We start from the raw sequence: 12,015 nt of genomic DNA, 5'->3' as shown, positions 1-12,015 counted from the left end.
GTTCGACAAAGACCCATTCACCCCACACACCACCAGACCCAGCGAAACCCGGAGAAAAAGGCCAGAAATTGCTTCACAAATGTCAATTTTATTGACACTAGTGCACAACCGAATACAATAACTTGGAAAGAATCGGAACTTGTCAAATAGAAATAGTGACAACAATTAGAACTGCAAATGTTTCAAGGTACTACACTATTCTCTTCTTTAAAAAAGAAATCACAAAAAGGCAAATGTCATCACTACAAATAGGAAATTAGAAAAGAGAAATTCTGGCAGTCTGTCTAGAGATCAAAACATTTCATGCATTGTGAGTCACTGTATCAGAATCACTTTTTATTTGTCCACCGTAATCTGGCAAAATTTGGGGCTTACCTTCAGCTCTCACGCTGTGCATGAGGTCAGGTGAGGTGGTTATTAAGTGAGCACATGCGGGGCCTCGATTTTGCAGTGACGTGGAACAGAAAAAGCACTCACTTCATCAGTGAGAGTTGGAGTCAAGAATAAAAAAGCAGTTAGAAGGCTGGCTTGCAGGAGGCGTGGGGAGTGGGGGAACAGTACCCGTTAGGCCCTGGACAGCATCCAGGAGCAGATGAAAAACCAACCACCCCACTGTGGGGGAGAAAACGTGCGTGTACACCCTCAGGTACAACCACTTCCACCCTCCGAACGTCAAAAGCTATTGCCCTGGTGAATTCCTCCTGGGGACATTTCTATAGGAGAACACAGACCAGGGCTCCAGAAGAGGTCTGTCCTGCCACGAACGCAGGGCACGTTTCAAAGAATACAGCCATCTAGAAGAATCCACACTGAACCACATCACAGACGGGATTGAGAAAGTGGGGCACTGGGAGCGAACTTCAGGACAACCCATGTTCTTTGCAGGTAGAGGAAGGGACAGCCCCGGGTCGGCTACAGGTTGCTGGGTGACAACCTGCTGGATTCACTCATGTAGCCCAAAGATGTGGTGACCAGCAACATTACATGTGCAACACAGACTCGGGGAATGATCAAGGTTAGGGTCGCCGATTTCTGTTTCCAGAGAGGCTACTTCAGCAGGCTTTGTGTCTACTCTTAGGACCTAGGAGAGGAAGGCTGATGGGTGTATTTAACAGTAGGACCAATAAATCAATAAATACCAAGCAGCCTGGTCTAGAAATCTGTCAGCAATTCTCTGGAAGGGAAAGGTCCAAACTCTGAAGTTCAAGTTTGCTCATTTGAGTTGTGCCCCTTTCTCCCCTTGCAAGAGAAACAACTCTTGAAAATTTATAGGAGACATGGTCCAAACAAAAGTATGTAGCTCATTTACCATTCGGCAATCAATGAAATATGCTGACAAGGGTAATCAGTAGAATTTGGCAGCTTGATGAGGAATTAAAATTCTCTTTTGACTCTGAGCCAGAGTGCTGTGACAACTATCTGTACAAAGTGGTGATCCTGTTAAGTCCACCCTCTGGCAAGCGTGAAGAGCTGGGCCTTTAAGTCAGTGTTTAAGGTTACAGTTATTAGAACTACATGTAACTAATTTTCAGCGAAGTAGTCCATTTTACAAAAACAAACGTGTTTCTTATGTAAGATAAAACGAGCCCGCTCTTCACTCTAGCCTTAGCAAGCCTGTCCAAATCATGCAGCTGGTTACTGGCTTTGAAGGCACAGCCCCAGGAGACATGGAGAGGAAATTGTGACCCACCTACACTGCTACTCAGTGAACTCATTAATGCCTAGGTAGTTTTATCACGTTTTTTTTTTTAATCTGTGACAAATTGACAAGAAGTAATTTCTTTCAGCAACAGGCTCTAGGTAAATAATTTGGGGGGATCTTTTGAGAAAGCACCTGGATATTAAGGCAATAACGTGGAAAGAAGGCTAAAGAGATTAGAAAAAGATCAGTTACACTCCAAAAGTCTGGAAGCTTTGGATTTTTTAAAAAATTATTTTGTCTATTTCTAGAAATTGCCCCGCATTTTTAAAGGTATGCAGTTATATTTCCATTTAATAACTCTCAAATCCTTCACCTCTTCCAAAGGATTTCCTGCCCCTGCTGTGTCCCAACCCCCACCCGCCACCATTAATCTGTATCAGGAGGGCTGAGTTTATGTCACCCCCGTGGATTGGAGATGCCATCATGAATACTGCTCTCAAGGGAGGCATTTCTGGTAATTGCTTTTAAAAATCCTTTTACGTATACACATTCTCACGGCACAAACAATTATGGAACTTCAAATCAGCATAGCTGTATTTGTGGATTCAATTTATCACCCCGCTGAGAAATTTGCTTACCTTCTCTTTTTAATGTAAAATACATTAATTCTTCCCTCCTCTGCAGCCCAGACTGTGGCGTCTCCTGACCAGCCCCTTGTCACAGGTACATAACCTGCGGGAACGTGGTCTATGATCAACCGGGCAAACTCGACGCCTGACCCCCCCTTTTTGGGATTGGGCATAGCCACACCTCCTCTGATCGTATTCAAGGTTTAAGGACAAACTCACAAAAGTCTGGGAAAACAGAATTTTCTCGTCTATCTTTCAAGTAATATACAATGGCATTTCAAACACGTGGCTGTACCTGTCCTGTTTTTTAAGCTGGTCAATCCATTGGTAATTTCCTTTTTTAAAGAAGTTATTTGTCCTATACGGTGTTTAGAAAACCTGATAATCATTTTAAAAATAGTAATCCATGGCAGGATTGTCAAATATTTGAGACTACTGATTGCTTTCTCAGTTCCTCTTTTCAAAATCTTAAGAAGTACAACTTCGAAAGTATCTATGCTGATTCTTCCACATTACCCCCAAAGAAAGTTACCTGGCGAGCTTCTATATGCCACTCACCTATCATGATTTGTCTGCTGGTATTTGGTTCTAAAATATAGATTTTATCTCTGCATACACAGAATATGTTCCAAAGGCACACGTAGAAAATACATTATAGATGTAGGTTTTCATGGATCTTTAAAAAGGCTCTTTTTAAATCCATCATCTCCCTCTAAAAAAGAATACAATGAACTCTCTCTTGAGGTTGTCTGCATGTGAAAGCCAGTTATCAAAAAAGGTCAGTACTCAGTTGGAAAACGGATCGTCTCCTGCGTGGACAGGATTCATTCTATGATAATTCAGCTGGGTCCCACCCCAGTGGAGTAGGTGAAAGCAGCTGACGATGCTTTATTAAAATGACAAGGTTCCACAGGAAAAGCTAGTTTATAGGATTACCAACCACAGCGGTGCTGTCCTTTTCTTGATCACGGAGGGTGTTGAGGGCAATGTGTATATGTGCTTCTTATTCTCAGACCAAGGTCCTTTAAACAAAGTTTTGCAAGCAGCTAAGCACCAACCTCAACGTTCATCATCCAGCAACTCAGAGAAGCAACAGAAATGCAACGTGCAAATAGAGATGGAAATGCTACCAATGGAGGAATGACAGAGAATGTTCTAGCGTGCTCTTCCTTATGGGAAAAAGAAAAAGGAGAATTTCCCTTTGTTCGAACATGGTGGTGGTGGCAGGGTTTGGGTTGGGGAACATGGTGCTTCATACCAATGAAAAATACCACCTTGTACTCAGGACAAAGCTTCAGCCATCAGTGGGAAAGAACAGTTACAATTGACAGTTTTTACAGCAAGATACCTGTTAGGACAAGTAAAAGCCTCTTCAGTTTAGATTAACAAGAGATATTAATATCGTGCATACATCGTTACAGGAGTCTGGCCTTCCATGCCGAAAGACCCACCAAGCTCATGGTTATTGGAGAAGCCAGCACCCTTCCCGGGGTATACATCCATGCTTTGTTGAGATGCTGTGCTCTTAGGCCGTGGAGAGAAGATGAAACCAGACAGTATCTGTGAGAGCTTACGTTTTGGGGACACGTCAAAACTAAAAACAGCTTACTGGCAACGACCAGCCAACTGGGGCTGAGCGGGATGGGGTTTTCTCCACATGCCCACTGATCCCCACACCCGCCAAAACAAGTGCACATCTAAATTCTCTTACAGATGCCAACTATGGAAGGCGTTCTATTCCCGTGTCAGTTGATGTGCCCAATCAAAACATGAAGCCAATCCCGTGGGTAGGTGTCTGAGCTCCCCTAGGTAAGCTCCACCACAGATGCTCTCTGTTTCCATGAGACCTCTCCCCCAACGACAGTGATCCTGCTGGCTTCCAAAAACCTCCCTACCCCCAGGCACCCATGGTGCAAAGTACAGGCTGGTTAGCAGGTGAAATAAGAGAGGTCAAGTCTTCCCTTCACCTTCTATTCCCCACCCTCAGTGAACTAGGGTAGCACCCCGCATGCCTCCGTGTTAAAGCCTGCTGTTGAGTGAACAGGATCACTGTGTTCTAGAGGAGACCAGGATTTCAGGTACAAACTGGTATTCAGCAGTGTAAAAAAAAAAAAAAAAAAAAGACATCAGACAGTGCTCCAACAATGCAGGGAACAGAATGCACCATGCTCTGAGGATAAAGACAGAACATTGGGGGGGAAAAAAGCTCTCTCCTAGATAGGTACATGCTGACAAAACAGTGCATACAATGGAACAACAGAAAAATGTTTTCTCAGATTTATTAAACAAATGACAAAAATGAGAATGAAATCCCCAGCCTTTTGTTTTAAAATTTGGTGTATTAGAAATTTTTAATGAAGTATTTTGTCTATAGGATTAAATATACACACAGAAAGAACAGAAGGGAACTGGATTAATAATATAGGCCAAGCTTGTGAAATCTGGTTAGTTAGGTTTTCACGGCAACTTTCCAGGCAGAAAGGGGGTAAGCGTGAGGGACTGGGTCTGGGTGCAGACGTGGGAAGAGCAGCAGGTGTGTGGTCTTCACAGAGGAAGGCCTGTCTTCGGGCTGTCTACACATCAGTGCAGGCTGAGTGGCAAATGCTTGCTTTCTTTACAAAGGGAATCTGAGGCCCGGGAAGAAGGAGTTGTTAGCCTAGTTTCGTGAGCCAAAAAGCTTGTCCATGTGGTTAATGACACACGAGGCACACACCACTGCAGGTTCCAAAACGGACCTCCTCCTGTTTCCTATTTGAGAGCCAGTTAATAACCCAAATTCATAATAAAGCGGAACTCTGCCTGCAGACTCTGCATACCACTTACTACCTCCAACTCTCACTCAAAAGTAGAACGAGTCCCTCTATGATGCTTTTTACTAAACACATACACATGTGCACAAACACACACAGAGTCCTCACTCCGTCCTCAGTGCCCCTGGTTTGTGTTGCATGTTGCAGCGATTTGTAATTACTCTTCAATGTTCTGAGACCTTCGTGCCTGGCTCAGCAGCAGCAAGCTCAAGGATCTTTCAGGGCCATTTCCACAATGGCATTAACGGCACCAGCCTTGCAGTTAACCTTTCCCACCGGCTCTCTGCTCCACATATAGATCTGATGTCTCCTGTCAACAGCTGATTTTTAATCCTTCCCTACTTGCAAAGATAAAGCCACCCAAGACATTCCAGAGTAACCTGATCTAGATCCTGTATAAAGACACAAATTAGCTGCCTTCCCCGGGAAGCTACAATCAGACACCAGAGGCCAATGAGATGCCCAAGGCTGTTTCCAGGCTCAGCTGCGGTGTCTGTAATCCACACTGAAAATGACCCTGAACAAATCAGTCTATTCCATTTTGAAAGCTTTCAGGAAATGATTTCCTACTTCTTTCCCAGCTTCCACCGGGGTATATTTAATTGCTTTCACTGGAAAAGAAGAAAAAATTCCTTGTGCTAGAAGTGTCAATCATGTTTTTTGGAATGGTGTACTTTTTTTTTTTTTTTTTTTTTTTTGGTGAAAACAAGACTCCACCCACCAGCTCCCAAACATATGCATGGCATACAAATCAGCATTTGTGACTTTTGTTCATAAGGGAATTACTTGGAAATCTCTAGGTGATTCAAGGGAATCAATAAGTAGCCCTCTTCAAGGATGGCTCTAAACAAATGGCAAACAGACCACTTTTAATCTTGGATACCTACAACACAAGGCCAAATCAAAGTGCATTTCTTCTTTTTTGCTTTTCATTATTATTATTAATAAAAACAGAACCGCAACATTAAGTGGCATGCTTGTTTCGATCTAAAAGCCTTGGCTTCATTTTAAAAACCAGCAACTGGTGTCTTTCAAGGTATGCATAAGTCTGCACAACAGACCCCGTTTCCCTGTATTGAATTTCGCTTAGCTCAACAGAAACAGAATTAAACTAACAAGGAAAAAGGAGCGCCAGTAAATTCCCTAATGTCGCCAGAGTCAAGTTTGTTAATCACTTTCTGCTCCAGAGGTTTATGACCAGAACTTCCAGATGCGCTTATGGTTTTGGCTAACATGGCTGAACGTAAAACTCATCAGAGGGCTACCGGCAGTGGATTATTTTGAAACGATCACGTCTTTCAGGTTCAAAAGAAACTTACTCTGCATTCCAGGGATTGCAGAGAAAGATTCTTTTGCAGTTTGATTTGTGAAATTTGCAGCAATGAGGTGGACTCATCCCATGAAACCAGAGGAAGGCCAGCCAGTCTTGGGGTAATTAAGCTCCTAACTATCAGAGAAGGAAGGTTTCCAGGCTACAAGAGGGAAGATCCAGAAAAGAGAGTCTTTCTTGGGAATGCGATTCTGAGATCTCTAAATTCTTGCTAATAAGAATTAAGGGCCTAAGAAAAGAGTAATTAAAATAGAATAAACTCAAAATAAACCCAATGATGTAGGGGGTCCCCAAATTTCTTAATTTAAGGCTGGGTCAATTATTGATTAATGACAACTGTACCTAACCCATTCTGTGCTGAATACGGGATAACATTTTAAGCAGAGAAAATGGACTGAAAGCATGTGAACACTGATTATAGACACAAAAAGGAAGCTGTATGCACATCCACAAGTTTTAACAAAATTTGAAAGGAATTTAATCTTACTAATTTTTCTTTCTTTTGGATACTGCTTCACAATACAATCAAAAAGATTCCAAGGTTAATGTGCAAGTTGAGTTTCTGATTCAACTGAGGACAGAACAGATTTTGTACACTTAGTGCAAATTTCAAGAGGCTCACGCTGTATTTTAGTTTTGTGGCCTGGCTTTTTTAGCATTACTTGGTTTGAATCTTCAAAGAAGTTCTTGAGATTAAAATCAGAATTATTCACATTGTAAGTGCAGGCCACGTGGCACACTGGAGATAAATCTGTGAGAAATTCCCAAATATGAGTCACATATGTGGGGAAGAATCTGGCCCACAGACTTCCTTTAATTAAATGCCTAATAAAATATCGTCAATAGCATACAGATGCCTGTCAAAGGAGCTGGCGCAGTTCACTTTAAGTTCCGGAACTCATTAAATGTATTTCTTCATGCTAAAAGAATTTCTTGCATTTTATTTTGCCCTGAACCAGCAGCAACAAAAATCAACCACAAAAGGGGCTACACTCTACATACTTTGAAATACCATCTAAGGAAAGATATTAATGCGCGGAGGCCCTGGGGAGGCCTGGTGGCTTGGAGATTTGTTTCAATAGATGGTTGGTCTTCTCTCCCAGGCCTTCCGGTATCATTTCATGGAGCAGCTATCGCCTGCCTAAAGACCTGGCCCTCCTTAGTGATTCAGGAGACCTCTACACTACCTTAGAGAAACAGATGGACAGGTCTTGGGAAACCCTTTGGAACCCGCAATGAATTCACAGGTCACCTGTTCTTTAGTGGTCTTGCTCCACTCTCAGTTTCAACTTTGTGCACATGCGTGTCCTTCTCTGCCACAGAGGGAGACTCCGGACGCCAGGTAAAGACACAGGGAACTAGAGTCTGACAACAGGCAGAGGGCACGGAAGGTGGGAGGCTGCGGGCTTTCCCTGACCTCTGCGCAGTGAGAGACCACATCACCTCTGCGGAACTGACTCCACCAGGCTCAAAGAATGCTTAAATATTTACTCCCTCACCGGTACTTAGAATCTTTAGTAGGGCAGGGCAAACTCCCCCAGAGGCAACTGGTGAATATTCTCAGCACTTTAGGCTACCGTGGCCTTTGAACAAATCACACCCCTTCCCTTTTAAGCACCATTAATCACATCGGGATTGCTGCTTTCATAAATAGTGGCCAACCAGCAGAAATGGAGTTGCTTGGCTGGTACAAAACCAACCAGAGAAAAACTTTATGAGCAACCCTAAAAGGGGAAAGTTTATCAATACAGAACTGAGTACACTATCATTGATCAGCTGTTTTTAAAACACTTCAGATAAAAAAAAAAAATCACCACTCCTTTAGCAAAAAGCAAAACAAAGTAATTCCTGGAGCATGTTTTGCTCTCGAGGTTTACGTTTTGATGATTCACATTATATGCTGGGTAAGTTAACACCCCATTGCTCATTCATACTTCATCATCAGACTGCTGTGCAATTAGAGGTAAAAAGAAAACTCATTTGAACAAATCACCTTCACAAATAAACCACAGGATTCCAAATGTGACTCTGCTGAACTCACATTTGACTAAATATTTATATAGCAAATCAACATCTTTTCCTAAGTCCAAAACAGAATACGCAAAAACATGTCCTAAGTGCAAAAACCCCACAATAGAAAAAGCGGTTCTTCCTACGTTTTATGTATGGACTGTAAGTGTCTAAGTCTACATGATCCCTGGTCTCCACATCCGATTTTAATTATTAATCTGTACAAGATTCTCCAAAATTAAAGTACTGAATCAAAAGGGTCCTACTGCACCAAGATGTCACATAGACTAAAGCTGAAGACTAGAGGTCAAAGTTCTAGTTTTAGCTTTGTCAGGCAGCAGCTGTAGGAGTAAGTGAAGTCTCTTGATTTCAACAGAACAAGGTTTGTCATCCATAAAAATGAAGGTTTACCCTAAATGATCTCAAAGGTCCCTTCTAGTTTTAAAATTCTGTGACTCTGTTAAATATATATCTAAGGTAAGACATCAATAGACTACTTCAATGAACATCTTTCAAACTATCCAGTACTCAGTTTGATTCATCAATCATGCACTGAATCAAACGATCAGGAAAAGAACACCAAAAAAAAAAAAAAAGTTTGTGTAGAAAGGATTAAGTTTTCGGTCTTTAAAATTCAACTTGTCGACATTCCTGTGGACCGATAATCACTTGTGAGCCACAAGGTCAGTCAATACTTGTATTTGTTGCATATGGCTGCCAAATTCTACCCCACTTCCTAAGCATGTGTAGTAGCTCTTCCCTTGTGACAACATCACACGATGAGTTTAGTAAGGCCGTAGGCATGGTGGCACGCCAGGGATGTGTCACTGTTAGAACTCTTTCCAATAATTTGGTAGTTACTTAGGATCTAAAAATTTGATTCTACAAGTCATCTTCTTAAAAAAAGTACCAAAGACTGAAAAGTACCAAAGAACAGGCACTAATTAATCAAAGTATTTCATGTGTGATGTTTTCCTTACTCTGCAAGCGAGCCAGAAATTTATTCCACTAGATTCTAGAAGGCAACTGTGTCAGGCTGAGGGGTGACCCTGACTGTCCAGCAGAACCATCTGGGGACCCCAGGTGGCACCCCAGACCAATGAGATAAAAAATTTCTAAGGTCAGGGCCCAGGCATCACTGATTTTTAAAATGTCGCAGGTGATTCCCATGTGCAGCTGAGACCCTTTGATCTACAATGCAGGAGTGCTGAGTGAAAGGCACGGGCAGAGGTGGGCAAGATTTAAAAAGAAATCAAACCTCTCACTCCTTACACTTTTTTCCTGCACACAGAAACATCTAGAAGTCACTGTTTCCAAGAGAAGACCCTGTTCACACAAGTGTGAACGTTAAGAATGTACACAATAACCAAGGGGCAGCAATTCTGGAAAATGGTTCTTCTCTATGCTGCTCATGATTCAAAAGAGGGCCTTTAGTTTGCCAGCCTGGTGACAACAGTGCCTTTTGTGAGGTCTTACTTTGCCCCGAATCACCACTCAATAGCATTTCTGTGTTTCAATTAGAAGTTCTGACAGCCAGAGTTATAGCTTCTTAAAACACAGCTAATGATTTGACCCAGGATGCAAACCCAAACCAGACCAGCAATCCCTTGTAAATTACAGTTCCACTATAATTGACATCTTTTACATTGTTTCACATGAAATCTGGAAAGAAGAAATAACTCCAAATTCTTCCTATTAAAATATCCATTATTCTTGACTAAGATTTCACCAACACTTAATCTCAACCAGCAATCAACTTACATTTGGTCTTGAATTTTGTCAATCCCTCATTTTCTAAGGCTCAGAAAAGCAGCACCTCCTTTTAAAGAAGGGGAACAAAGTAAAACCAACACCTTTCCTGGGATCTCAATACCTCAGTCCAAACATTCAATCAACAGCAGCGTGATCTGCATACAAACTCAACATACACAGAAAATTTCCACATAAATAACAACACACTATACACATGATCAGATCCATAATCAAGTATCTCTTCCTAGCCTTCAATCAGAAAGATAAACAAGGTCCTGGTAACCTGTCCTTCTTAACTATTTCTCTTGTCCACCTTTTTTGGAGAGCAAGCCACTGTGTGAAGTTTCATTTTTCTTCACGATTTGAGAGTCGGGCATACCCTATCCAAAGGTTTCTGTCCAAAACTTCCTCTAACAAATGTTGATTAAAGATTAATGAGCCACTAGAACAGATAATCTCCACTGGAAACGTGGACTCAAGATTCCACATTCCCAACACTTGGAAGTCTGGCCCTCTACTCATCCTCCTCTTCTTCCTCCTCACTCACATGTAGGCCACCCAGGGGCTTCTTACTACTAAGCATGGAAGGGGAGCTCAGCACTGCTGCTGGGTTGCCAAATGTGAGTGGCTGGCTCAAATGGGCCACCATTTCAGAGTCTGAATCGCTGGATTCAGTCCCGCTGCTGGTGGAGCCCTCAGTCACCTGCAGGGGCGCCCGCTGGTCTGCCATGCCTCTGGCACACACTGACCGCACGACAGGGCTCTTTGAAGTGGGGCCCACCTGAGGTGCACCATTAGCCAGCATTCTACCTTCTGAAGCAGCCAGGCTGGCCAGTCCTCCCTTTCCATCAAGCCCACCCATCGCCTCTGGGGTTGATGCTACCTGGCTAAGGATGAGGGGATCTGTCTCTGACTTATTGTAGCGACTGGGAAGATTCCGCAAGTATGGCCTTTGCAGGACGGGGGAAGAGTTTTCATAAGGAGGACCCTGGCTTGAGAGAGGACCTTCTCCTGTACTCTCCTCTCTTGGGTCATGCCCGTTTTCAGAAACATAGCCTTGAGACCCAGTCCTGTCCCAGCTCCTACTTGGACTCGACCGTCTGCTACTGGGAGACAATGGGGTGGCCGGGGGACTGCGACCGCCGGAGCCCCTGAACAGCTCATCTATCAGGGAGCTATGTCTTGGGAGTCTGGGGCTCCCACTCATATCAAAGGTTAGGTCTGCTGAATCATCATCGACAAATTCTCTGGAAGGAGGCCGGGAGGACTTCACGGAGGGAGGGGAAGCCCTGCGCCTAGCCTCTGTCCGCCTCTCATCCCCGGAGAGCAGATACACCCCACTGGTCAAATCACCCTCATAATTGTCATTTGTTTGGGACTGGGACTGGGACGCTTGCTCCCTGAGCAGGTCGGATTCACTATCTACGTCACTGCAGTCAATGAAAGGAATGGAAGAGCTGCTGCCTCTGGCAGCCCTGGATGCTGGACCTGTGCTCGGCTGCGGGGGCTGAGCTTTACTCTGCTGGGTCCTATCCTTAACGACCTCCTCCTCTTCGTCGGCCGGCGCCCGCGGGGCTCCGTCCGCCTTCCCGCCGCCCGCGGGGCTCCTGGGCGGCGCGGGGCTCTGGCGCTCTTCGGCCGCAGCGCTCGGCTCCGCTCCCTGCTGACCGCCCGCGCCACCTGCGGGCTCCGCACCTTCTCCGGGCGGAAGGCTGGCACTCTGCTGAGCCTGCGCGGGGCGGGGCGAGAAAGGGGGAGGGTTACACGGAGGCGGAGGGGCGGGGCTGCCAGAGCCCAATTTAGCAACAAGCGGGCGGAGAGGCTGCCCTCCACAGGGCTCGA

At 44.1% G+C, this 12,015-nt stretch overlaps 1 protein-coding gene across 3 annotated transcripts in view; it reads right to left on the bottom strand.

Annotated features, from left to right (window-relative positions):
* The window catches only part of FARP1 (FERM, ARH/RhoGEF and pleckstrin domain protein 1), a 294,004-nt gene that overhangs the window by 44,787 nt on the left and 237,202 nt on the right, over window positions 1-12,015 (bottom strand). For all 3 annotated transcript variants that reach the window (XM_049647489.1, XM_049647490.1, XM_049647488.1), the window contains exon 13: window positions 11,662-11,902. In XM_049647489.1, the coding sequence (XP_049503446.1) occupies window positions 11,662-11,902 (241 nt within the window). The remainder of the gene's footprint in view (window positions 1-11,661; window positions 11,903-12,015) is intronic.

Source organism: Panthera uncia (genome assembly GCF_023721935.1).
Source record: "Panthera uncia isolate 11264 chromosome A1 unlocalized genomic scaffold, Puncia_PCG_1.0 HiC_scaffold_16, whole genome shotgun sequence".
In the NCBI taxonomy this organism is placed as follows: domain Eukaryota; kingdom Metazoa; phylum Chordata; class Mammalia; order Carnivora; family Felidae; genus Panthera; species Panthera uncia.
The sequence above is the reverse complement of the archived record's forward strand: the minus strand, read 5'-3'. Positions and strand labels throughout refer to the sequence as shown.